At 39.0% G+C, this 27,099-nt stretch overlaps 3 protein-coding genes and 1 non-coding gene across 8 annotated transcripts in view; 2 read left to right on the forward strand and 2 right to left on the reverse strand.

Moving 5' to 3' along the window:
• Positions 1–1,710, reverse strand: part of DHX57 (DExH-box helicase 57) — a 74,193-nt gene extending 72,483 nt beyond the window's left edge. For 3 of the 5 annotated variants that reach the window (XM_064364020.1, XM_064364017.1, XM_064364019.1), the window contains exon 1: positions 1,564–1,687. The gene's annotated coding sequence lies outside the window, so the exon portion shown is untranslated. Of the gene's footprint in view, positions 1–1,319; positions 1,338–1,563 lie in introns of those variants that run through there. The other 2 variants (XM_064364016.1, XM_064364018.1) reach the window with 2 other exon arrangements.
• On the forward strand, positions 41–8,922 carry MORN2 (MORN repeat containing 2). Its single transcript, XM_064363779.1, has 7 exons — positions 41–166; positions 1,456–1,632; positions 1,757–1,886; positions 6,068–6,118; positions 6,507–6,613; positions 7,731–7,867; positions 8,673–8,922. Exons 1-7 carry the CDS (start codon positions 41–43, stop codon positions 8,773–8,775), a joined length of 831 nt encoding a protein of 276 aa, XP_064219849.1. The 3' UTR covers positions 8,776–8,922.
• Positions 8,923–10,606: 1,684 nt separating this feature from the next.
• On the reverse strand, positions 10,607–10,708 carry LOC135269790 (U6 spliceosomal RNA). The gene has a single exon (XR_010338047.1). It is a non-coding gene; the product is annotated as a U6 spliceosomal RNA (small nuclear RNA).
• A 2,272-nt stretch (positions 10,709–12,980) lies between these two features.
• The window catches only part of ARHGEF33 (Rho guanine nucleotide exchange factor 33), a 101,259-nt gene continuing 87,140 nt past the window's right edge, over positions 12,981–27,099 (forward strand). Inside the window, exons 1-2 of the mRNA XM_021670789.2 lie at positions 12,981–16,015; positions 21,856–21,928. The gene's annotated coding sequence lies outside the window, so the exon portion shown is untranslated. The remainder of the gene's footprint in view (positions 16,016–21,855; positions 21,929–27,099) is intronic.

Consider the following 27,099-nt stretch of genomic DNA (forward strand, 5'->3'; position numbering starts at 1 on the left):
CATTTTAAAGGACATCTGGAAGAAACTGAGAGAATGAGCCATGAAAAATCATCCCTCAGGATACACAGGGGATTGGTTCCAGAACCCCATGTATGCCAAAATCCACGCATACTCAAGTCCTGCAGTCAGCCCTATAGAACCTACATACAGGAAAAGTAGGCCCTCTGTATGTGGGGTTTTGCATTCCAGGAATACTGTCTTTTCTTTTCTTTTCTTTTTTGAGACTGGATCTTGTTCTAACACCCAGGCTGCAGTGCAGTGGAACAATCATAGCTTACCGCAGCCTCGATCTCCTGGGCTCAAGCAATCCTCCTGCCTCAGTCTCCTGAATAGGTGGGACCACAGGCACAGCACTACACCCAGCTACTTTTTGAAAGTTTTAGTAGAGACGAGGTTTCACTATGTTGCCCAATCTGGTCTCATACTCCTTAGCTCAGGTGATCCTCTCACATTGGCCTCCCAAAGTGCTGGGATTACATGCATGAGTCACTGCGCCTGATTGAAATACTGTATTTTCAATCTGTGTTGGGTTGGAAAAAATCCACCTATAAGTGGACCCATGTAGTTCAAACCCATGTTGTTAAAGTGTCAACTTTACTCACAAAAATGTAGAGTCATTAAAATCTTAACAGGAAAGAAAAAGAACAGGTCAAACAATTCTGTAAGGTCATACATCAATAATTACCTATTATGTCTAAAATTTAGGGAAAGGACATAACAAATCAAGCAGACAGATTAGAACTTCATCTCAAAAACCATGCAGCTCATGTAAATTTGTGTACTGAGAAACATTAGGAAAAAGCAAGAGGATATTTACTCTGATTCAAAACAAGTTGCCTCACATCAACCCAAAAAATGTTACCTTTACAACTAGATCTGAGATACACACTCAAAATTTTAAACGAAGATTTGCTAACTGTAGTGGTACCCAGTACCACTCTCCCAGAGTTTTCCAGGGAATAGGAATTAGGTTGTATAATCCATGTGGTTAGATTACACTATCTATTCCCTCTGGCCTAGGAAGATTCCAACTATCTTTCTTCACCATGGATATAGGGACCTATGTTTGGCTGTAAGAGTATTCTTTGTTTGATACCCAAGGCGCTGAAAAGTGACTACACACTACTTTCCTCCCAGGCAGATCTCTGACTGATCACAATATATCCAGCTCCATCCAGATATACAGATCTCGTACCCATTTTCGAACTCACATCGTCCCCTCCCTTCTCCCCAAAAAGGCCACACAGAGACAGGGAACGGAGCCTGGGCCCCTTCAATCAACCCCTTACTCCGCTCCAAGCTTGAATTTCACTCCCCACCTGCGGGCTAAGCGTGGACCAATCTCAGCGGCAGAGCTCCGCCTTAGTCCGGTCCCAGGGCCTGGGATCCTGCTGGTCCAGATTCACCGGTCCCAGGCAGACAGGCTGAGATACACTGGGCCGCAGTGCTCCTCAGATCCGGACCACTCCTGAAGCAGGAAGCAGCAGACACACTGACAACCAGCGCGACGCGCAGACCTTGCGCACAACGCGCATCACTTGTCCGCAGAAGTGGAAGACGTACCTGGCTCGCAGCGTTGAGTCTCGAGCCGGCTGCCGGGAGGTGCTGCCCAAGGGTCAGAGTCCTCACTGGGTCTGGCTACTCTCACAGTTCTCACTTGGAGCAGCCCTGTGGCGGCCCAGCTACATCGGCACAGCCCCGGCGCCTTCTGATTGGCTCAGCTTCGGCCCCTCGCGTATTCGCTTCCGGGTGAGAGGTGTCCGGTCGCCCTAGCAACCAAGTCGCACCTGGAGCTGTCCTAGCGCCTAGCTCTCTCCCGGCCGCAGAGCTGGCCACCCAGCGGGAGACGCAGAGTCTGGATGATCTCTCTAACACCTCTCGGTCAAGTGAGTGCCCGTCCTCCCAACGACCCGGGCAAAGAAGGGCCCCTTTAAGTCGGACTAGCATGGAGTCAGAACTTGCTTGGCCCCTGGTAACTCCTGTAGGGGTGTGACATACTTCCTGACCATCTAGGCGAGGGCCACGGAGGAACCCCTGGTCTGGGAATCTAGCTCTGATTCTGTCGTTAATTCGCTGTTGAGACACCTGAAACGCGTGCCAACCTCCCTGGGCCTCAGTTTCCGCTATGGTGCCTGGCGGTCTCTGTGAGGTTCTCTCTAGCTCCGACATTCCAAGTTTCGAATGTAGAACATTCTAGCGGCAATTGAAAACAGTCCAGTTTCTGATATGTTTACTTTTAATGTTCTGCTTTATAAGCATATAACGATTGCTTCCGAAGTGCCCTTCATTCACTAGACGTTCTGTTACTATTAGTACTAAACAAGGAATCGGACAGTAGGGTGAGAAGAGATTTGACTAATCCAAAATCTGTGTCCTGGAGGAACCGGGTGGGATAGGAGATGCCGATACAAAAGCATGGTTTTAATAGAGCCCTAAGTACTACAGTAGGAATTGGCCCAAAGTACTGTAGGGGCTCCCAAATGAGTCTGAGGTTGACCAGTAATGAGAAAAAAGGCTTTGTGGGAGAACTCATACCTGAGCTGGGGCTACAAGAAAACAATAGCTAATATTTACTTTAGACATTGGGCTAAGTGCGTTAACTAGATTAGCTCATTTACTTAATTTGCCCCATCTAAGGATGAGAAAACTGAGGCCCAAGAAAATGGTGGAGTCTGGATGCAAAGCTAGGTAGTCCCACGCCAGGGCATGAAACCCTAACTACCACACTCTATTTTGCCAATTCTTGAGGATGAATAGCGATTAACCAGATAAAGAAGAGAAAGGTGTTCCACCCAGCGTACAGCATGGCATCAGTGGGAAACTACAAGCAGATCTGGTCATTAAACACTTAGAAAGCAGCCCTATGTCCCTGCCCAGTTGGAATTTCAAATCTTGCAGACATGTAAATAACTAATTTATGAGCACACATGGCAGTTTCTATATACTGCCATACTTCACCCTGTATCCACCACCAAATCTTAGAAATTATAGGGAAAAAATGAGCAGACATACCTAAATTCATATTTTTCTAAGTTAGTGTTAATTAGTGTCTATATTTAACCCCTAAACAAGATCAGAATTCTAGCAAGATTGCTCTCTACCCTCCACACCATTTCCATATTGATATTACCTGAGTTTTAGTTACAGATTTTGTTTTGTTTTGTTTTTTGTTTTTTAGTTTTTAATTTTGGTAGAAATGGGATCTCACTATGTTGCCCAGACGTGTCTCAAACTCCTGGGCTCAAGCAATCCTCACCCACCCAAAGCATTGGAATTACAGGCATGTGCCACCAGATTCTGTTTTTAAACTCAATTCTTTTTTATTTTATTATTTTTTTAAGACAGAGTCTTGCCCTCTCACCCAGGCTGGAATGCAGCGGTGTGATCAGGGCTCACTGCAGCTTTGATTTCCTGGGCTCAAGCTATCCTCCCTCAAGCGATCAGCCCCCCCACATAGCTGGGACTACAAGCATGCAACAGCATACCTGGCTAATTCTTGTATTTTTTGGAGACAAGGGTTTCGCCATGTTGCCCAGGCTGATCTCAAACTCCTAGGCTTTAGCAACCCACCTGCCTCAGCCTCCCAAAGTGCTGAGATTCCAGGCATGAGCCACTAATTAATCCTACCATCATGCCTGCCAGTTTCCACGATTTTAGACTGACAGTTTCGTTGGATGTAGAATATTAGGTTGAAAATAATTTTGTCTTGGAAGTTTATTTATTTTTTATTTATTTATTTTTTTTGAGATGGAGTTTTGCTCTTGTTACCCAGGCTGGAGTGCAATGGCGCGATCTCGGCTCACCGCAACCTCTGCCTCCTGGGTTCAAGCAATTCTCTTGCCTCAGCCTCCCAAGTAGCTGGGACTACCGGCGTGTGCCGCCATGCTCAGCTAATTTTTGTATTTTTAGTAGAGACAGGGTTTCACCATGTTGACCAGGATGGTCTCGATCTCTTGACCTCGTGATCCACCCGCCTCGGCCTCCCAAAGTGCTGGGGTTATAGGCGTGAGCCACCACACCCAGCCTTGTCTCAGAATTTTAAAGACATCATGCCATTTTTTTTTAGAATCCACTGCTGCTGATGTCAGTCCTTTGTTGTTTATTGTAGGTAATCTCGTTTTTGTTTGCTTGTTTTTAACTAGTCTAACTGGCTTTTGTCTTTATGTCATGAAATTTTACTGTAATCTGTCTAGGTGTGGGGTTTTGCTTAGTTCTCATTTGTAGTCCCAGCAGTCATTTTCTTCAGTTCTGAGATATTGTTGGCTGTTTATTCAAATATCCCTTATTCTTTCCCTCTGCAATTCTTGTTAGACTGACATTAGTATTTTGGATGTTTTCCATTATTTTAAAATTCTTTGTGCTACTTTCTTTTTTTTTAAAATTAAAAAAAGTTTTTCCAGCCATCTTACTCACACTTTGTGGTACTTTCTAAGCACATTTTTCAACCTAATTTGTTCACTAATTTGTTTTCAGTTGTATCTATTCTGCTATTCATCCCTTTCAGAAGTTTTGTTTCACCAATTATATTATTCATTTCCTGGATTGCTAATTGTTGTTTTTGTTTTTTTATAATCACCTGTTTGTGTCTCAAGGATACTAATACTCTCCCTTTCTCTCTGAGGATATTACAGCTTAAGTCCTCTACATATTGTGTTAACTCTGTTTCCTCAGAGGAGATGAGCCTCCAACCTTTCTCAACTGGCACCTAAATTAATTTTTAAATTCCCTTGTCCCACTATAAAGACTCCGATTCAGTAGATGTAGGATAGAGAGAGGGAACTTAGAAGCATCTCAGGTGATTCTGAAGGGTGGGCCAGAGAAGATATGCTGGCATACCCTCTCTACGTAAGTTTTCTTCAGTATCAGAAAATACAGTTTCTAATGTTTTAGTTCACTAAGTGTCCAGAGCTCAGAGGCCCAGAGTCCCCCTCAGTCTTGTGGTCCTCTTTCTTCCTTTTTCACTTGATCTCCATTCCAGTCTCATTCTGTGTGTGTCTACCAGCCCTTCCACACTTGCTATCTTTATTTTCCATTTCTTCCTGCTGCCAAATTAGAGATTCCTCACTTCACTTTACCTCTGTGGGACAATCAGTAAATCATATGGGCTACCAAAGAGAAATAAAAACATATCCACACAAAAATTTGTACACCATTTTTTTTTTTTTTACTCCTGGGAAGCTGTGTGTGTGTGTGTTTTTAAAAATGTACATCAATGTTTAGAGCAGCATTATTCATAATGGCCCCAAACTGGAAACAACTTAAATGTCCATGAACTGATGAATGAGTTAAAAAAACATGCTATTTTTGTACAAAATATTTACATAATATACTTGGCTATAAAAAGGAAGGAAATACTGATACACGATACAACATGGATGAACTTTAGAAACATTAAGTGAAAAGAACCAGACACAAAGGACCACATACTGTATGATTTCATTTATAAGGAATGTCCAGAATAGGTAAATCCACTGAGACAGAAAATAGATGAGTGGTTGTCAGGAGTTTGGGGTAGTGGGGTGAGGGGTGTTGGATGGGAATTGTAATGGGTAACTGCTAATGAGTACAGGATTTCTTTCTGGGATGATTAGAATATTCTAAAATTAGATTGTGATGATAGTGGCACAACTCTGTGAATATACTAAAAAACATCAACTTATATATTTTTAAAGGGTAAATTTTGTGGTATGTGAATTATATATTAATAAAGCTATAATAATAAATACATCTTAAAAGAGATCATCTGGGCAAAATTATTTATTTCCCCAGGACCCTACATTAGATGGTGGAAATGCCAAGTAATCATCATATGCTTGTGACCCTGTAAAGTGAGTCCATTTGGATAGTGTTTAAAGCACATTGGTTATAGGTGTTATGACATAAGAATATTTTCATTTGGCTGGATGTGGTGGCTCACATCTGCAACCCCAGCACTTTGGGAGGCTGAGGCAGGAGGATCACTTGAGCCCAGGAGTTTGAGACTGGCCTTGGCAGGATAGTGAAACTTTGCCTCTACCAAAAAAAAAAAAGTCAACTTACGTCATTCTTCTTAAATCTTTTAAAACAGCTTCAGAAGTGTATAAGATCAGCTTTATCTTTCCAAATGGAGACAAGTATGGTAAGCATACATTTCAGTTACTTTTTCTGTACAGAAAATTAAATAGCTTAAGAATAAAAAAATGAGACTGTTAAATTTTATAAAACTACTATTGGAATATTAACTTTATTAACCAAAATAACAGAAATCCTAATAGATAAACAGATTTTAAAATTAAAACTTCAATGTTAACTCTAGACGGTATGCCTTGGAAACCTATGGGATCTGTCAGTCTTCCTGGCCCTTGAGTCTCAATTGTTACAAGATGTTCTATGTTCACGGATTTACTCATCTCCGGTCTCACTGGTTTTAGTGCTAGGGAGCTGAAAAAACCCAGGAGATGTAGTTGCAATTAGACCTAGACAGAACTATTCTGATTTATAATCTTCAGTATTTCTCCCTTGTTTAGATGGTGACTGTACAAGAACATCTTCTGGAACCTATGAGAGAAATGGAATAGGTATTCATACCACTCCTAATGGGATTGTCTACACGGGAAGCTGGAAAGATGACAAGGTATTATTGTTGTTTTTAATACTGGCAGTGGATAAATAACTCTGTCAGTTAAATGATTCCAGGCATTTCACCATTAATCAGAAACTCCTATAATGAGTAGACTATATAATAAAAATAGCAAATGATCATATTAACATGTATTAACTTATGAGTAATATTAAACTCATTGTAGCAAGCTAATCATCATTATTATCTTTTGTATCTCCTATTCACTGAATAAAGCTGAATCCATTACATAATTTTCTCATTTAATCCTTATAACAACCACATGAGGTAGGTACCATTAATACTCCTATTTTATAAATGAGGAAAATCAGGCTCAGGTTTTTTGTCCAGCTAGTAAGTGATAAAACAGGAAAGTAAACCCAGGTCTGCTCGAATCCAAATTTGAATTCTTTTTTTTTTGAAAGACAATTTTATTTCTTTTCTTTCCCTCCTTCCCTCCCTCCCTCCCTTCCTTCCTTCCTTCCTTCCTTCCTTTTTGACAGAGTCTCGCTCTGTCTCCCAGGCTGGAGTACAGTGGCGTGATCTCGGCTCACTGCAACCTCCACCTCCCAGGTTCAAGTGATTCTTCTGCCTCAGCCTCCCGAGTAGCTGGGACTACAGTTGTGTGCCACCACACTCAGCTAATTTTTTGTATTTTTAGTAGAGATGGGATTTCACCATGTTGGCCAGGATGGTCTCAATCTCCTGCCTGACCTTGTGATTGCCCGCCTTGGCCTCCCAAAGTGCTGGGATTACAGGTGTGAGTCACCGTGCCTGGCCAAATTTGAATTCTTAACAACTACTTTTTACTGGTTTCCTGAACTAACTAAACTGGTTGCCCTTTAAGATTTCTGATACATTTAGGGTATCTTGATGACCCCTATTATTTTCATCATGGACCCCCTGATGTTCAAATGTCTCAGATCCAGAACATTTGATTTAGTGGGCTTCACAGATAGATACAGGTGAAGGAAAATGATAAAAATGTTATCTTAATACTATCAAAATAAAGGATGATATAAAGTTGATTAAGTAATAATTGGCAGGTGATAGACATATATTTGTACATTTTTGAAAGGTTCTCAGGAAACTGAAGATTAGTTTCTAAGGTAATTATCTTTGTTACAAACAGATGAATGGTTTTGGAAGACTTGAGCATTTTTCAGGAGCAGTATATGAAGGACAATTTAAGGATAACATGTTTCATGGCCTGGGGACTTACACATTCCCAACTGGGGCAAAATATATTGGAAATTTCAATGAAAATAGGTAAGATTAAATTTAAAAAAAAATCACTGTAACTCTAAAAAATTCTTTTCTGGCATGTTTGCTTAAATATTTATTTATTTACTGAGACAGAGTCTTGATCTGTCATCCAGGCTGGAGTGCAGTGGAGTGATCTCAGCTCACTGCAACCTCTGCCTCCCAGGTTCAAGTGATTCTCTTGCCTCAGCCACCCAAGTAGCTGGGACCACAGACATGCACCACCACACTTGACTACTTTTTGTATTTTTAGTAGAGATGGAGTTTCACCATGTTGGCCAGGCTGGTCTGGAACTCCTAACCTCAAGTGATCCACCTGCCTCGGCCTCCCCAGATGCTGAGATTACAGGCATGAGCCACCATGCCCAGCTGCTTAAATACTATAGTTAATTCTAAATATTTTTTATAATGTATCTAGTTTCTAAAAATCGTTGGAGGCCCGATATGGTGGCATGGCACCTCAAAAATCATTGATGGTCAAGGAATATTTGTTGAATAACTAAAGCAATTAAGCTAGATAACCAATGTAAACATTTCATTTTTTAAAAACTCATTGTTTTAGTTTTGTATGAATTTAGATTATGTGATCCTAAAATCATGGACACCAAATAATTGTGTTTGTTTGGAATAGTATGTGGTTTTTTTTTTTCTTTGGTGGGTTATTAAAGCAGGATGCTGGGTTTAAAAACAAAGCTTGAAAGTAGAAAGATATAATGCTTCAGACTTAGTATACTTTATGCTAGACAATCTTATATCTGGACTGTAAATTATTCATCTTGGTTAATGAAAAACTTATTTTTTACTATTGCAGGGTGGAAGGTGAAGGGGAATATACTGATATCCAAGGACTAGAATGGAGTGGTAACTTTCATTTTACAGCTGCTCCAGACCTGAAATTAAAGCTTCACATGTAGATGTTCTTCATATGTAGATATAATGTTACATTAAAGTTTAAATGTAGTAATTGAAGCTTTTAGTTGTAAGGAAAGCAACTAAATCTGCTCTTGAAAGTGACTTCATACACTACCCCTATAAATTTGCCAATAAAACCATCACTTACACCTTTTTGAACTTCATTTTCATTGTTTTATAATTAGTTTAAAATAAATTAGGTGATTCAATTCAGTCTGCTTATTATAACTATGACAGAACCATCCAAATCTTGGCAAAGTTGATTTCCAATCCTCTGAGTTTTATCATCTTTTTTTTTTTTCTAGTTTGTGCTGTGTATCCCTATCCCAGTTGACATCCACCCTCTTTAAAAAAATTTTTTTTTAGGCTATAATACATTTTATTTATTTATTATTTTTTAACTTTTATTTTAGGTCCAGGCATACATGTGCAGGTTTGTTATACAGGTGGACTCATGTAACAGGGCTTTGTTGTACAGATTATTTTGTCTCCCAGGTACTAAGCATAGTACCCAATAGTTATTTTTTCTGATCCTCTCCCTCCTCCCAACCTTCACCCTCAAATAGCCCCCATGTCTGTTGTTCTTTCTTTGTGTCCATGAGTTCTCATCATTTATTTCCCACTTACAAGTGAGAACATGTGGTATTTGGTTTTCTGTTTCTGTGATAGTTTGCTAAAGATAATGAACACAATTTTAAGTGTACAATACATTATTGTTGACTACAGGTACAGTGTTGTACAGCAGATCTCTAGAGTTATTCATCTTGCTTGACTGAAACTTTATGGCCTTTGTTTAGTTACCTCTTATTTTCTCATCACCCCAGCCCCTGGTAACCATTATTCTACTCTTTGATTCTATGAATTTGACTATATTATTTTATTTTTTTTTCTTTTGAGATGGAGTTTCACTCTTGTTGCCCAGGCTCGAGTGCAATGGCATGATCTTGGCTCACCGCAATCTCTGCCTCGTGGGTTCAAGCGATTCTCCTGCCTCAACCACCAAAGTAGCTGGGATTACAGGCACGCGCCACCATACCCAGCTAATTTTTGTATTTTAAGTAGAGATGGGGTTTCACCGTGTTGACTGGGCTGGTCTTGAACTCCTGATCCACCTGCCTTGGCCTCCCAAAGTGCTGAGATTATAGGTGTGAGCCACCCTGCCTGGCTGAATTTGACTATTTTAGTACCTCATACTTTTAAGTGGAATCAGACAGTACTGGTCTTTCTGTGACTGGCTTATTTCACTTAGAATAATGTCCTCATGGTTCATCCGTGTTGTTACAAATTGCAGGATTTCTCTTTTAAGGCTGAATGGTATTCCATTGTATGTATATACCACATTTTCTTTATTCATTGTGATGGACATTTAGTTAGTTTGTTTCCATAGCTTGGCTATTGTGAATAGTGCTGCAGTGAACATAGGAGTGCTAATATTTGAGATCTTGATTTCAGTTTTTTTGTTTTTTTTTTTTGAGACAGAGGAGTCTCACTCTGTTGCCCAGGCTGGAGTGCAATGGTGCAATCTTGGCTCACTATAACCTCTGCTTCCTAGTTTCAAGCGATTCTTGTGCCTCAGCCACCTGAGTAGCCAGGATTACAGGTGTGTGTCACCACACATGGCTAATTTTTTGGTAGTTTCAGTAGAGATGGGGTTTCACCATGTTGGCCAGGCTGGTCTTGAACTCCTTGCCTGTCTGGCCTCCGAAAGTACTGGAATTACAAGCATGAGTCACCATACCGGGCTTCAATTCTTCTAGAAAAAACATCCAGAAGTAGGATTTCTGACTCATATTGTAGTTTTATTTATTTATTTTTGTTATTTATTATTCTTGTTTTAATATGGACTGCTTCACAAATTTTCAGGCCATCTTTGTGCAGGGGCCACACTAATCTCTGTATCATTCCAATTTTAGTATATGTTCTGCTGTAGTGAGCATGGTAGTTCTATTTTTAATCCCTTGAGGAACCTCTATAGCATTTACAGTAGCAGCTGCATCATTTTTCATTCCCAGCAACAGTGGGCCCAGTTCTTCCCACTTTCTTTCTATGCCCTTACTCAAAATCACAGAGTACCTTGACTGCTCTGTGACCCAGCTGGCTACAGGTTTTTCTCAGCAGGTTTGAACCCAGACTAGGCCTTGAACATTCCCAGGCACTGAGAAAGGTATTTGGGTTGTTGCTCAAAGCACTGAAACTGGCCCCCATCCCTGAGCCAAATTTCTCAAACTGTCATAGAATCTCCAGACTCTGAGCCCCTTGCTGTAGACATAACTGGGTAGAACACCCTTTTCTCTCTCAGTGATTATTGCAGCACTCAATAAGGAAGTTTCCCTAATACATTATTTGGACCGATCACCCTAGAGCTTAGAGTTTTTTCCTTTGGTATCCCAGCCAGCCCTATTTTCCTTGTGGGAAATCCCCGTTACTGCTTTTGGGGTGATTCCAGCCGAGGATTTGAGGGTTTAGAGGGACAAAACAGCAAGCGTTCAATTTCTCCACCTCCTTAGCATTTGTTTTTTGTTTTTGATGATAGCCATCCTGACCAGTATAAAGTGGTATCTCATTGTGGTTTTGATTTCTGTTTCTCCGATGATTAGTGACATTGAGCATTTTTCCAAATACCTATTGACCATTTATATGTCTACTTTGGAGAAATGTCTATTCAGTTCCCAACGCATTTTAAAATCAGGTTATTAATTTTTTACCATTGATTTGTAAGAATTCCTTATATATTTTGCAGATTAAATCCTTATCTATGATTTGCAAATATTTTCACCTATTCTGTAGGTTGTTGCCTTTTCACTCTGTTGTTTCCTTTGCTGTGCAGAAGATTTTAGTTTGATGTAGTCTTACTTGTTTATTTTTTGTTTTGTTGCCTGAGCTTTTAGTGTCATTATCCATGAGATCATTGTCAAGATCTATGTCATGAGATTTTCCCCTGTTTCCAACAACACATGGAAAGGGTCATATACCATGACCAAGTGAGATTTATCCTGGGATGCAAGGATAGTTCACCATATGAAAATCAACTAATGTGATATATCACATTAACAAAATAATGGATAAAAATCATATAATCAGCTCAACAGATGCAGAAAAAGCATTTAACAAAATTCAGCACCTTTTCACTATTTAAAAAAAAACTTGACAAATTAGGAACAGAAAGAAATTACCTAAACATAACAGAGGTCATATATTAAAAAGCTCACAGTTAACATCATACTCAACGGTGAAAAACTGAAAAGCTTTTACTCTAAGATGGGATACAAGGCAAGGATTCCAACTCTTGTCACTTCTATCTTTAAAATAGTTTATCTCTATATTAAAGGAGACTATCAAGAAAATGAAAATACCATCCTCACAATGGGAGAAAATATTTGCAAATAATATCTGATTGTCAGAAATTTGTTTAATATAGTTGCGCCTCAGTGTCCATTTTTGGGCCTGATATAAGTTGTCTGAAGCCCGTTCATATCCCGTTACTCTTGGCCTAGTTAAAACTTTCCTTCCCCTTGTAGTTGTTTACAATACAGCCCACTTGTTCCTCACCCTGCTGACCCAAAACCCAACACATCCCACAGGTGCTGACCATGATAAAACCTCAGGGTCAACATAAGTCATGCAAAAATAAGTTCCCCCTTTCCACATGTTTTCTTTAAACTAGCCAATCCACAACCCCAGAGGGAAAGCCTAAGGGATAACATCCATGGACCTTAATAAAGGCGTAGTCCTGTGGTCCTCCCTCTCACCCCAAACTCACTGATTGAGTTCTCTGCTACCTCCAGACTTCCAGAAACCATAGCAATAAAAATTATGACACTGATAAAAGTCTAGTTTCCAGAATTTAGAAAGAATTTTTACAACCCAACAATAAAAAAGAAATCAATTTTAAAAATGGGCAAAGAGGCTGGGCACGGTGGCTCACACCTGTAATCCCAGCACTTTGGGAGGCCTAGGTGGGCGGATCACCTGAGGTCGGGAGTTTGAGACCAGCCTGGCCAACATGGCAAAACCCCATCTCTACTAAAAATACAAAAAGCTGGGCTTGACTGCAGGCACCTGTAATCTCAGGTACTCAGGAGGCTGAGTCAGGAGAAGAATCGCTTAAACCCGGGAGGCAGAGGTTGCAGTGAGCCAAGATCACGCCATTGCACTCCAGCCTGGGCAACAGAGTGAGACTTCATCTCAACAAAAAAAAAAAAAAAAAAAAAAAAGGGCAAAGAATTTGAATAGATGTTTCTCTGAAGAAGATATACAAACGCTCAATAAGTAAACAAAAAGTTGCTCAACATCCTTACTCTTAAGGGAAATGCACTTTAAACCCACAAACCCACCATGAGATACCACTTCACACCAATTGGGATGGCTATTTTATTTTATTTTATTTTAAGTTCTGGGGTACATGTGCAGGATGTGTAGGTTTATTACATAGGTAAATGTGTGTCATGGTTGTTTGCTGCACTTATCAACCTGTCACCTAGGTATTAAGCCCAGCAAGCATTAGCTATTTTTCCTGATGCTCTCCCTTCTCCCACTCGCCCAACAGGCCCCAGTGTGTGCTGTTCCCCTCTCTGTGTCCATGTGTTCTCATTGTTCAGCTCCCACTTATAAGTGAGAACATGCATTGTTTGGTGGGATGGCTATATTTAAAAAAAAAGACAATACAAAGATAGGCAATGATATGGTGAAATTGGAACCCTCACACATTTCCAGTGGGAATATAAAATGGTGCAGCTGCTGTGGAATATAGTTCCTCAAAATATTAGACATAGAGTTACTACATGGCTCAGCAGTTCATAGGTATGTACCCAAAGGAATTGACTTGTACACAAATGTTCATAGCAACATTATTCATTGCTAGGGTCTGAATGTGTCCCTCAAAAATTTATGTTTATAGCTAATCTCATACCTATAATCCCAGCACTTTGGGAGGCCAAGGTGGGCGAATCATTGAGGTCAGGAGTTTGAGACCAGCCTGGCCAACATGGTGAAACCCCTTCTCTACTAAAAATACAAAAATTACCAGGCGTGGTGGTATGCGCCTGTAATCCCATCTGCTCAGGAGTCTGAGGCACAAGAATCACTTGAAACTGGGAGGCAGAGGCTGCAGTGAGCCAAGTTGGTGCTACTGCACTCCAGCAGGGACAGCAGAGCCAGACTCTGTCTACAAAAACTAAAACTAAAACTAAAACACACATACACGCAAAAACAACAACAACAATAAAAAGCTAATCTCTACTCTGGTAATATTAAAGTTGAGGCCTTTAGGAGGTGATTAGGTTATGAAGACAGAGCCCCCATGGATGGGATGAGTGCCCTTATGAAAGAGATGTGAAGGAGATTGCTTGCTGCTTCTATCACAAGAGAATGCTGCAAGAAGGTGCCGTCTTTGAAGAAGAGAGCAAGCCCTTCTCAGACACTGAATCTGCTGGTGCCTTGATCCTGGAATTAACCACCTCCAGAACTGTGAGCAATACATTTCTGTTGTTTACAAATTACCCTAAAGTGTTTTGTTACAGCAGTTCAAATGGACTAAGACATTTATAATAGCTCCAACTGGAAACAATCCAACTCTCCATCAACTGATAAATATATAAACAAAATGTACATATAATGGAATATTATTCAGCCATAAAAAATATGAAGTACTTATACTACAACATGGCTGAACGTCAAAAACATTGTACTGGCCAGGTGGAGTGGCTCATCCTGTAATCCCAGCACTTTGGGAGGCCAAGGTGTATGGATCGCTTGAGTCCAGGAGTTTCAGACCAGCCTGGGCAACATGGCAAAATCTTGTCTCTACAAAAAATACAAAAATTAGCCAGATGTGGTGGCACATGCCTGTAGTCCCAGCTACTTGGGAGGACTGCTTGAGCCCAGGATGCAGAGTGAACCAAGATCATGCCACTGCACGCCAGGTTGGGCGATGGAGCCAAACTTCATCTCAAAAACAACAGACAACATTGTACTAAGTCAAAGGAGCCAGTCACAAGAGGCCACATATTATATGATTCCATTTATGTGAAATGCTCTGAATAGGCAAATCCTTAGGGACAGAAAATAGATTAGTGGTTGCCAGGGGAGGAAGGAATTGGGAGGCATGAAGTTTCTAGAATTAGACAGTGGTGATGGTCGCACAGTTTTGAAAATATACTAAAAACCACTGAATTGTTCACTTTACAAGGACAAATTTTATGTATGGTATATAAATTATGTCTCAATTTCTTAAAAAGTAGATCTGTGTGTTGTCATATAGTCTATATCCAGAAAACCTCTTTACTTTTCACCTAAAATAATTTAAAAATTATGTCAGCTACATTTTAAAAATTACAATAAAGACCTGAATGTTTCTGCCGAAACTCTATTATTCTAAAACTGACAAAAATACTGTATGCAATAGATAACTCTTTGTCATATTTCTCTATTCAAAATCTTGTGAATATTTGTATTTCTCAACATATTATAGCCAAAAAATATATATCTATTTTTTGCTGTACTGGCACATATTTGGATTGCACCGTCTTCTAAAATGTTAAAATAAAAATGGCATTTTTGTTGGTTTCTCATAATAATAGCTTTATGTTTAATTTCAAAAGAGCCTATTTATAAGTGTTGAAAGATACATTTTAAGAATTGGACATTTTTTGCATGGTTTGCTTAACATTAGCTGGCATGGCTTTAGAATTAAATATTATTATGTGGAAATTTGTAAAGAGATAAATACTGGACAAGTTAAGATAAGGTAAGAAGATGTTTTCAGGGACCAGGACATATAATTCTAATTCAAAAACTTCTGGAAAATACTTTATAGAAAAGCATTTGCTTTGCTGCAAACTAAATTTTCCCTGTTTTTTTTTTTCAATTCATTTAAGGTAGCAAGATATATATTTTACTCTTAAAATATTTAACTTTTATTGCTATGTTAATAACTTTTCAATGTACAATTTTTCAATTTTCTAATATACCAAACATATTCCTCTTAAATGGGTTTCTTCCTTTTACTCATTGAAACTAAATAGAGCTCAGTTATTTGATTAGTTGATGCTAGAATTTGACCTGGAGCTTATATAATTAGAAGAGACACTAGTTTTCCTCATTTAAAAGCCTGGTTAGCATACTACGGTCTCGTTTCAGGGGAAGTCAAACCTCTCTACTGCTTCTTTTTATAACCTTTAAGTTAATTCAGAACCCAGATAAACCTTGATCTGAGGATGATATAACCACCACAAGCAACATGGGGTAAGTGTGTGCTTTTATATGCTTTAAGGGGCACTGAAAGGGGAAATAATTTTATAAGAGATGAAAACCCATCAATCCTTACCATATGGTGTATCAATTTAAATTCAATATATGCTAACATTTATTTAAGGTAGCCATTCAAATAAATAACTTTTATTTAAAAGTTAAAACAATTTGTAAAATATTCATTTATTTCCTTGCTTAATTTTTATATGATGTCTTAACTGCCTTTGCAGGTTATCAATAAACTGGAGACAGAAGTTGTTCTGCATATTAATAAATATAGTTGAAGCTGAGTTAAATTTTGAGAGCAATCTTAAAGAAAGAATGCTAGGCAGCATAAATCCAACATGGACATGCCTTTTTGGGATTAAGAATAATGAAAGAATGAAAAAGATTAGGGATGGAGGGAGATTGGTTTATTCCTTTCTAACAGAAAAAAGATAGAAAAATCTTCAGCATTCACCCCTCTACGTACAGAACAAAAAACACATCCTGATTGAAAACGTATACTGATTAATTACATGGGGGCTTTATTGGTGAAACCTAATTCTGAACACTTCATGGGGCTTTGGTGTGTAATGAGAAGAACTGAGCTTCACTTGACACTGTCTTAGGTGAGAATAGCATTCTATTATGATTAGTATTGGAATTATGTGAGTTTTTATATGCTGAAATGTGTTCTGAATATGTAGAAATCTGTATACCACCCTTTTATACTTTTTAATAGCCTCTTTTAATACAAAATCATATTGCTGTAAATGGTATAGCTATTTCACTGAAGTCTACTTCTGAAGGATTCAATGCAATAATCAGAAATTTATACTAGAGAAAATAGTTTTTGATACATATTTATTCTAAACATTTTTCACAAACGTAATTAATTAATGTCTATGATTTTCATACCATGGGCTCTGAAAATGCAATCTAAACTCATTTGAAAACTCAGAGGCTTTTCAAAGAAGATAATCATATTATTAGTTTCTTTTTTCTTTTTTCTTTTCTTTTTTTCGACAAGGTCTCACTTTGCCACCTGGGCTCAAGCAATTCTCCCGCCTCAGCCCCTCGGGTAGCTGAGACCACAGGCACTAACCACCACGGCTGCCTAATTTTTGTATTTTTTGTAGAAATGGGGTTTCCATCATTTTGCCCAGGTTGGTCTTGAACTCCTGATCTCAAACATCCTCCCACTTCGGCCTCCCAAAATGCTGGGATTACAGGCGTGAGCCACCATGCTGGCCTTACCGTTAACTTTTTCTTTATTCCCTTTATTTACCTTCCCTTTTCTCTGTGTGTAAGGGTGTACTTCAACATAGCAGGCCAGTAGTAAACCAAGCAATGTGGATACAAAGATCAATTGATCTTCCTCCTCATCTTCCTCTCCTTTCTTCCCTTCCTCTCTCCCTTTTCCTTCCTTTCTTTTTCTTTAATGACAGCAGTTCTTAACCCTTTTTGGTGTCAAGAATTGCTTTCAGCATCTTCAGAAACCAGTCCACCATTTCTGCAAAAAAAAAAAAAAAAAAGTAAAATCACACAAAATTTTGCATACAATTGTAGGAGAAACCTTATTCCCAGGACCACAGGTTAAGACCCTTAGATTTTGATTTTAGGACTAGAGTATGATTTGTTCAATATTTCTCTTCGTTTGGATTTTTATAAAATGTAAGAATCTTTAAGTTCTTAATTCTTGCTAATCTTCTCAAGGACAGTGTGGAAGATTCTCCCCCAACCCCATACACACACACGCAATTTACATGAATGTGAAACAGTTTAACCAATACGCATCACGTTACTGCTGCTGGGCCCCAAGGACTTGACTAATCACTTGTGCCTTTCGAGAGTGCCAGGAATCACCTTGGGAGCCATAGAAGGAAAAAAACCCTCATTATGTTATTTGTAAAGCACTTTGAATGCCCTGAATAAGATGAACGAAACAAATCTTAAATTGCTAATATTACAGACAGCAATCTTCTGATTGGTATGTTCATGATTATTTTGTTCTCTGTTCCTACCTTTATTGACAAAAAGACAGGGTAGTAGGAATTAACATTTGTTTAAGTCTTCCTAAAATAACCAGAAAAATAAAGAGAAAGCAGCAGCTAACTAGATTCTCAAATGTATCCATTTGAAGAAATCTCTAGAATTTATTTCCTGAGAATGAGGGAATTGCTGTTTTGGATTTGTCTTTGGGGCCTACTTATCTCAAACGATTTGAGGATATAATTCTCGTCTATGGGGCGATGTCAGCCCTTTCCACTTTTCTTCAGGCTATGCTGGCATGGTTTTAGTGAGCAACGAAGAGGCAAATACTGGAAAATTCTTATGCTCCCTAAAAAATATCCTCCTCTTAAATTTTCATTGGATTTCTTATGGAGTGTGTGGGTAGGTGGGGTGGGTAGAGATGATGCCTAAAGGTGGGTAAAGGAGTAACTGGGGAAAAGTGGAATAACCTAACCGACATCTGCTATTTGCCATAACACCTGGGCAAAGGATGAGCAATGGGAAAGAAAGGATGGCTGTATTTCTTTTCTGAGATGCTTTTTAATGTGCTTTCCCCATCTCCTAGCAGAATTAGTCAGTGCAACCCCAATTGACATATGGAAAAAACAAAAGTTAAGGCTTTGCTAAAATTGTAGAACCAACACATTCATTATTACCTCATAGTCAGTCTCCTTTTAGTCTCCCGGTTCAGTTAAGTTTAGAGTAATTTAAAAAATTATCTTATGGATATATTTACTCCTTCTGAATCTGAGAGTGACCATCCAACTCTTTTTCTTGGGCAAAGCATACATTGGGCTCGTGGAGCAATCTTTGAAATGTCGCTTCTATCTGTGCCCTCCTTTCTAAGAGCCACTTCCCTAATTCAGGTCATCATTATCTTTTACTTGGGTTATTAAAGGTGCCTGCTCACTGGCCTCTTTGCAGCTGCTCTTTCCTCTACAGAACCACAAAGTCATTTCTTACAGAGATACATGATCTTGTTACACCTCTGCTATATCTCTGCTTTAACATTTTTAACAACTCATTCTCTCTACTGCAAAGCAAGCTCCGAAGAAAAGATTGAAGGCCCTCTATCCGTCCCCAATCTACCTGTCTAGGCCCAGCTTCTACTCTACCTTCTGTGCTCCCTAGGATTCCTAAATCCACCTGGGCCTTGTGCTTTGTTCCTCTTGTAATCCTCTTTTTTTCTGCTTTTCTTTTCTTTCTTTCTTTTTTTTTTTTTTTGATACAGGGTCTCACCCTGTCACCAAGGCCAGAGTGCAGTGGCACAGTCTCGGCTCACTGCAACCTCTGTCTTCTGAGTTTAAGCGATTCTCCTGCCTCAGCCTTCTTAGTAGCTGGAATTACAGGCACCCACCAACATGGCCTAATTTTTGTATTTTTAGTAGAGACAGAGTTTCATCATGTTGGCCAGGCTGGTCTCAAACTCCTGACCTCAAGCAATTCACCTGCCTCAGCCTTCCAGAGTGCTGGAATTACAGATGTGAGCCACTGTGCCTGGCCCCTCTGGTGATCCCCTTTTGACTATTTCTATGTATTGTGCAAAGCCTGGCTCAAATCCTATCTTCTTAATGATGCTTTCTCCAGTTCCCACAATGGAATTCATCTTTTCTCTGAAAAGTTTAGGCACTTTACACTTTTCTTATTTCATTTGTCACAATCCCTCATATGTTACTGTTATTTGTGTGTCTCATCTTCCCTACTAGACTGGAAGCAGAAGCAATGGCATCCTTGCATTTCTCCCAGCACCTGGTACAATGCCTTTTATATGGTATATGCTTATTAAATACTTGCTGAATGCACATGAACTCTGTTTTTCCTATACTCCACAAAAAACCCTAAAAACTTAATTTTAGCCAAACTCTCCTTCTTTCTTCCGCAATTGAGTTGCCTCATTTTCCAGGTTTTTATGTGAGGAGCTGAAAGGAGTGAGTAGTATCTGAAATGAAGGCAATTCAAGGGAGAAAAGGTACAAACAAGGGCTGGAGTGACACACTAGAGGCTTCTGAAGACTTTGTTGTTAATAAGCAGAAAGCACATGTAGGCTCCAAGGAAATGTGAAAAAACTTTCCAGAATTAAAAATTGTTCTTGCTGGGTGTGGTGGCTCACACCTGTGATCCCAACACTTTAGCAGGCCAAGACACTTGGATCACTTGAGCCCAAGAGTTTGAGACAAGCCTGGGAAACATGGCAAAACCCCATCTCTACCAAAAAATAAAAATAATTAGCCAGGCATGGTGGCATGCACCTGTAGTTCCAGCTACTCAGAGACTGAGGCAGGAGGATTGCTTGAGCCCAGGAGGTCGAGGCTACAGTGAGCCACAATCACACCACTGCACTCCAGCCTAGGCTTCAGAGAGAAAACCTTTCTTTTAAAGAAAAAAAAGTTGTTTTTAGGCTCTGGATAGCTTCCTAGAAGACCAGCATATCAGAAGGATTGAGTTCATCTGTATATGCTGGGAAAAAAAAAAAAAAACCCCAGAATAATAGGGGCTTAAACAAGCTAGAAGTATATTTCTCTCTTACATAAATAAAAACAAAACAAAATGAAAAACCCCACAAAGGTAGGCAGTCTAGAGCTGTTAGATGAGTTCTTTGGTGTGAGGTACTGAGATTCCTCTCATCTTTTTCTTCTGCCATTCTTAATGTATCACCTTTTGGTCCAAGAAGGTTGCTAGGTCTTCATCGATCTCACTGATTGCTAGGTCTCCACTGATCTCACTGGTGTTTAGCCAGCAGGAATGAGGAATGGGGAAAAAAGGTGTGTTCTCTCTTTTAGGAGACTTCCCAGAGGTCACTCGTATTTCTAGTTGTATTGCATGGGTAGAAATCTAGTCTTGTGGTTACACTTAGCTGTGAGAGAGAAGGGAAATACAGTCTTTTAACTGGGTTTCCAAAAAAAAAGAGGAGAATGAATACTGGGTAGCAACTAGCAGTGTCTGACAGAGCCAGTATCAGGCCTTACATGGCTTCTTATATTCCTTTAGACAAAATACAGCATTATGTACAAAAGTAATCTTTTAAGAAAAAAAATTGGTAAAGTTAAAGGAAAAAAAAAAAGAGCAAGTCAAGCTGGGAATAAACAGTTTCACCTAGGATAAAGGCCCCTTGATAAAATGACAAAAGGTGACCAAGTAAGGCTTTTCCCCTCCCCACACTCCTACATCCCATTCTCCCTCCCTCCAGTCTTATGTCCCCTTAATCCTCACATCCACACCGTGAGGCAAGTATTGCTATTACTAAGCCAATCATACAGGGGAGGAAACTGAAGTCCAGGAAGTTTCAGTGGACTTCTGGCTGTACTGCAGCAAAAATTATATAAATCACAGAATGTTTTCTAATTAGATTTGTTCTTAATTTTGAGTATAGGTCACTGTAATTAGTCTCTAAAGAAAAACCTATTATAAACATATTTCATTTGTCACTGGAAGTAGATGATTTAATGTGGAATATTAGAAAAGACTCTAGATTTGTGGCTTTCAATATTTTAGGGTCAATCAACTGCTTTGAACTCTTCTGATTCAGCAAAGCCCTCTAAGCCATGTTGGAGTTCTCCAGCTCTATTTTCAAGTACATAGAAATTTATTTTTATTAGTCACCCCAAACATATGAATGCTGAGGTGATTGTACTTACTCAATACCAAGTGACTTGAAAATTAAAAGACTAGAATAAACAAGGACTTTTACTTTTTTACTTTATATGGTTTTGACCTATTATAAATTTTTAACAACAGTGAATTGCATATATAATAAAACTTTTAATTACAAAATTACAGGAAAAATGATGGCATAAAATGCAAGGTAGCTATCATTATCAATGGCATTTTGTTTTTTACAGAACTTCTAGAGAAATCAGGAAGAAGACTTCAAAAAAAATGATATGATGTCTCCCAGTGGAGACAGGGCACGAGGTGAGTGAAAATTGCAAAGAACTGGTTTCTAATAAGAACACAGGCAAACTGAGAGCTTAGATTAAACCAGTGATCATTCTTGAAGCAGAAGTATTATAAATTTCTTTGTAGAATTTTATAACCCTTGTTGGCTTGAAAGCCATCAAATAAGCAAATCGTGAGATTACTTAATTAGCTAGCAGTAAGGGGAAATAGCCACCTTCTAAACCAGCCACATTATGTTAGACTTGACTGCATATATGAGTGCTTACTGACAGCATTGAGACAAGAATGAACTATGTTGGGTTTTTTTGTTTGTTTGTTTTTGTTTTTGAGATGGAGTCTCGCCCTGTCGCCTAGGCTGGAGTGCAGTGGCATGATCTCAGTTCACTGCAACATCCGCCTCCCAGGTTGAAGCAATCCTCCTGCCTCAGCCTCTCGAGTAGCTGAGATTACAGGCATGCACCACCATGCCCAGCTAATTTTTGTATTTTTATAGAGATGAGGTTTCACCATGGCCAGGCTAGTCTCAAACTCCTGACCTCAAGTGATTCGCCTACCTCAGCCTCTGAAAGTGCTGGGATTATAGGTGTGAGCCATCACATTCAGCCATACTATGTTTTAATTAAGTTCTATTTTAGATGTCTTTGGTGATTGCAAAAAACTTTAAGAAAGACAACATTTACTTTCCATTGAAGTGATAGATTCTGAGTCCCTAGTGCATACTGGGCTTTTTCACTTAATAAGAATGTGGGCTAGTAACTATTATGCCCACTTGACAGTTGAGGGAGCATAGGTTTAGGAAGATTAACTTTCCCAGGTCACAAAATGAAATAAGTAGCAGAGCTGGGATTGGAAGCTAGATGTCTGACACACTTATGAAAAAAGTCTCATAGTTTACAACATTATTTTTAAACTTCAAAACCCAAAAGTGCTCATTGTAAAATAAAATACAAACATGATTATGACAGAAGAGTTTAAGTAAGATTTAAAAGCCCATCCTACCCCAAACCCCATCCCTCTTTCCAATGTTACTAGTTTAGTATAAATCCCTTCATATCTTTCTTTTTGCCCAGTGTACTTTCCATAGTACACTCAGCAAAAAAAAAAAAAAAAAAAAGATATGGAAGGATTTTCACAGTATCACACTTGAATGTATGAAAAGTATCCATATTTTTCACAGTATCATACTTCCTATTTACTTAAATAAAAAAACAGAGGAGGTTGAGTTTACTATATATCTTTACTGGAATAAGCATCTACCTCTAAACAATAACTGAAATGCTCATTCAGCTAACATCAGGCATCTATCTGTAGAGACTCAAAAAATAATAGAATTCACTCGCTGTCTCCCAAGGACTCATAATCTAGTGCAGTGGTTCCTAAGTTTATTTTTGAGAGCATAATTATAGACTCCTTTGAGACTGATGTGAGCTCTGAACTCTTTCCTGAGAAGAAAATGAACCTATAAAATTTTGCCTATAATTTAGAGGATTCCTGGAAACCTTGAGAGTATTGGACCCCAATCTTATAGAAGTGAGACTTTTAAATTTATAATTTGATAGAAATACTATAATGGAAGTGTAGACAAGATGCGACCACAGCACAGACAAACAGGGTTTAACTCTCCTGGGACATATCAAGAAAGACAGGGAAGAATGACATTTGCACAAAATATTGAAGGACACTAGGAGTTTGACAGCTAGCCTGGTGCAGGGGAAGAATGTCTACTGAGGGAACAGCCCCAGAGGCTAGAATGGATGGGGAAACATGACTGTCTTCGTGATAGGAGCCCAGTGTGTGTAGGGGAGTGACTAAAGATGAGTCTGCAGAGCTGGGCAGAAGCCAGAGTACAAAGGGGTTTGTCCATTGGGTTAGGACGTTTGAACTTGAGGAGTCACTGAAGGATTTTGATAAAGACTTTCATAGGTGGCAAAAAGTCTATATTAGTGCATGGTTAAATAAATCATCATAGGAATAATAATTTGGATGATGGAATAAGATATAAAAAGTAGATAAGATGATTTGATTCTGATTTTAGAGGGGATTATTGACTAAATGACATATTATTTAAAAGACATATTGCTAAAATCAAATAGAATTGATTGGAAAGCCATTGCTTTTATAAAGGAAGTTGGGAGAATAAAGTTCTGAAACTGTATTTATAAGATAAAAAGGTGATTGTCAAACACAAAATTTGGGCAGCACATTGGCTCCTTGGCTGCAGGAAGTCCCATGCACAGTCAAGCTAGTGTCAGTCACTCAAGGTGGGTCATTCAATCCTGATTCAGTCATGGTCATGCCCTCTGCTGTCTTCCAGGAGCTTCAGATGGGCCATGTGACTTCCCATTGACCCTTCCACCTACAATGAGCAGGAAAGAGAAAGAGGGTACAGTGGTTCAAGTTTTTAACATCTCTATATTAAGCATGTATTGCTTTTATGATTGAGATTTTAAAGCAATGTAGTGTAAAGCAAGGCTTACAAATAACATCATAGCTGGTTTATTTCTATTTGGCTGTACTTTACCTAATATACTTAAAAAAAGGAAAAGATTAGTCTTACATCCTACTTCTTGGCAGTGGCTTCAAAAAGTCTCAAGGATATTTCACTTGATAATTACTTATTATTTATTATTCATTTAATATTTTTTACTTAACAGATACTGTAAAGACTTGGAAGAGTAAACTGTGCATATATTGCATATGCTACCTTACGTGTATAATGTATCTTATAAATTTTTTTTTAAATACAAAGAATCATTTGGTCTTTGCCAAAGGGTAGTGCTCTGAAAGATTTATCAGACATGTTTAAATAGTGAGTTTTGCTAAACCAAAATTTACAATTTAGGTGAAATAGCATTATTTTTCCAGCTTGCCTTTTCCAACTCATTAATTTTTTTAAATGGGTCTTCTTGCTGTTAATATGAACAAATAAATTTCTGTGGGGTTTTTTAGGAAAGGAAATAATTAATCATAAACATCTCCTGGAATTAAATTCAACTCAGACTTGTGTTGAGTGCCCACTGCAAATAATCCCCATGTCAGAGGAATGTGAACAAATGATTTAAATGTAGTTATCTTTAAAACTCAAGCTAATTTTGCACTCCCCTCTATAAAATATCTGAGAATTAAAAATATTTGATAACTTTTTAAATTGCTGAAAATTAAGTAAAATTGCTACTATAAAGAGTAAAATTGTTATTATGAGGAGATATGCCCCGTTTATCCTGAGGCTTCAAGTCCAGCACTCTAGGATCATAAGATATTACGCTCAGAGAAATAAGCAAGGCACCAAACAGCAAATACGACATGAGCTCACCTATATGTGGAATCTAAATAGTCAAACTCATTGAAGTGGAGAATAGAACGAGGCTGGGGGTGGATGGGTGAAGAGGAGGAATGGAGACATGTTGGTCAAAGGGTACAAATTTCAGTGAGACAGGAGGAATACTTTTTTGAGATCTGTTGCATAGCAGGCTGACTTTAGTTAACATATTGTATATTTCATAAATTTGAAATGTTCTCACCACAACAATGACAAGTATATGAGGTGACAGGTAGGCTAATTAGCTTGATTTACTCAGTCTACATTGTATACACCTATCATAACATTGCACTACACTTCCTAAATAAATACAATTATAATTTGTGAATTAAAAAAAGGAATTTTTAAGAAGACTCATTACCTGCCAGGTTCAATGGATATGAATAAGAAATAGTCAGCTGGGAACAGTGGGTCACGACTGTAATCCTAGCACTTTGGAAAGCTGATGGGAGAGGATTGCTTGAGGCCAAGGAGTTCAAGACCAGCCTGGGCAAGAAAGCGAGACCTTACCTCTACAAAAAATAATTTAAAATTAGTCTGGTATGGTGGCATGCACCTGTAGTCCCAGCTACTTGGGAGGCTGAGGTAGGAAGCTTGCTTGAGCCCAGGAGATCGAGGCTGCAGTGAGCTAGGATTATACACTCGCTCCAGCTTGGGCAACAGAACAAGATCCCATCTCTAAAATAAATAAGTAAATACATAGAGACTATTGCCTAAAATTCTTGGCAGGAAGAAACTCTAATAATGCAGTCTGAGAATGTCTGAGAACACTAATAATGCAGTCTGAGAATGTGGTAGAACAGGAATTGACTGATTATGACTTAGAGGATAGGGGCAAGCTTCATAGAGAAAGAGGTGCTTGAATTGAGCCCTGAAAGATAAAAAGTATTTCGTTAGGTAAAGAAAGATATTTGAGGGACGGAGGATGGGAGGAACAAAGGCACAGCAGCATGGAAGTGTTTGGTGAAAGGCGTGAACTGAGATCATCTACCCATGGATACACATATACTAACTACTATAAAGTTTTATTTGAATTACTCTGAAATAGAGGAACAAACCAAGTAAGTTTGGCTAGTCCAGTCACGATCTGTTTCGAGTAGAAAAATCATATCAACCAATGTCTAATTGGCTACAGGGACACACCTTGAGCTCCACCCAGACAACCTCTCAAGATTCTGATTAGAGGAGCAGTCCCACAGGATATGGGGAGGTAGTGATTTGCAGAGCCGATGAGCTAGAGTTAGTGAGATGGGGTTTCTGAGATTTAAGATTAAGGTCCCACAGACAGAGCTGAGTCAAGATACCTCAGGCAGGCTAAAAATCTGGCACTTCCTTAAACAGATTTTCTTTCAATATCTCAGACTTAAATGAGGAGAGGGTGGTCTCTTCCTGGAGGAAGTGTGGAAGAGGAGGCCCCCAAGAGCAGTACTCAGTTTCCTGTTCAGGATCAATAACAGTTCAGCTCTGGCCTCACAGTGGCTATACCACTCAACAAAATGAAAATCCTGCAAGAAAACCAGACTCAGCCTTCTTTGAAGGCTTTTTGGTGAGCATGTGTTGCTACTCAAGCCTGCATTTAGGATACCCCACTGTCACCCCAAACACACACACACACACACCCCTACCAGAAGGAAGCATTCATTTCAATCACACAAGAGTCTTTCCTTAAGAGAACTCCTGATAAATCTAGTTTTCTCCTTCTCACATTTCCAGGGATGTTTTAGCACCTCTGATAGATTGGTGCAGGGGCAGCCCCTTCATCTAGCTCTGACCCCATATTTAGGCCTGGAGATGCCAAGCAGCTGGTTGCTGGTGGGTTCCCTTCCTACCCACTGCTGGACTGAGGCTGTGGATGGAGGGCTTCATT

This window comes from Aotus nancymaae, unplaced genomic scaffold (assembly GCF_030222135.1).
Source record: "Aotus nancymaae isolate 86718 unplaced genomic scaffold, 86718_ANA_hifiasm-v0.15.2.pri h1tg000057l, whole genome shotgun sequence".
Classification (NCBI taxonomy): domain Eukaryota; kingdom Metazoa; phylum Chordata; class Mammalia; order Primates; family Aotidae; genus Aotus; species Aotus nancymaae.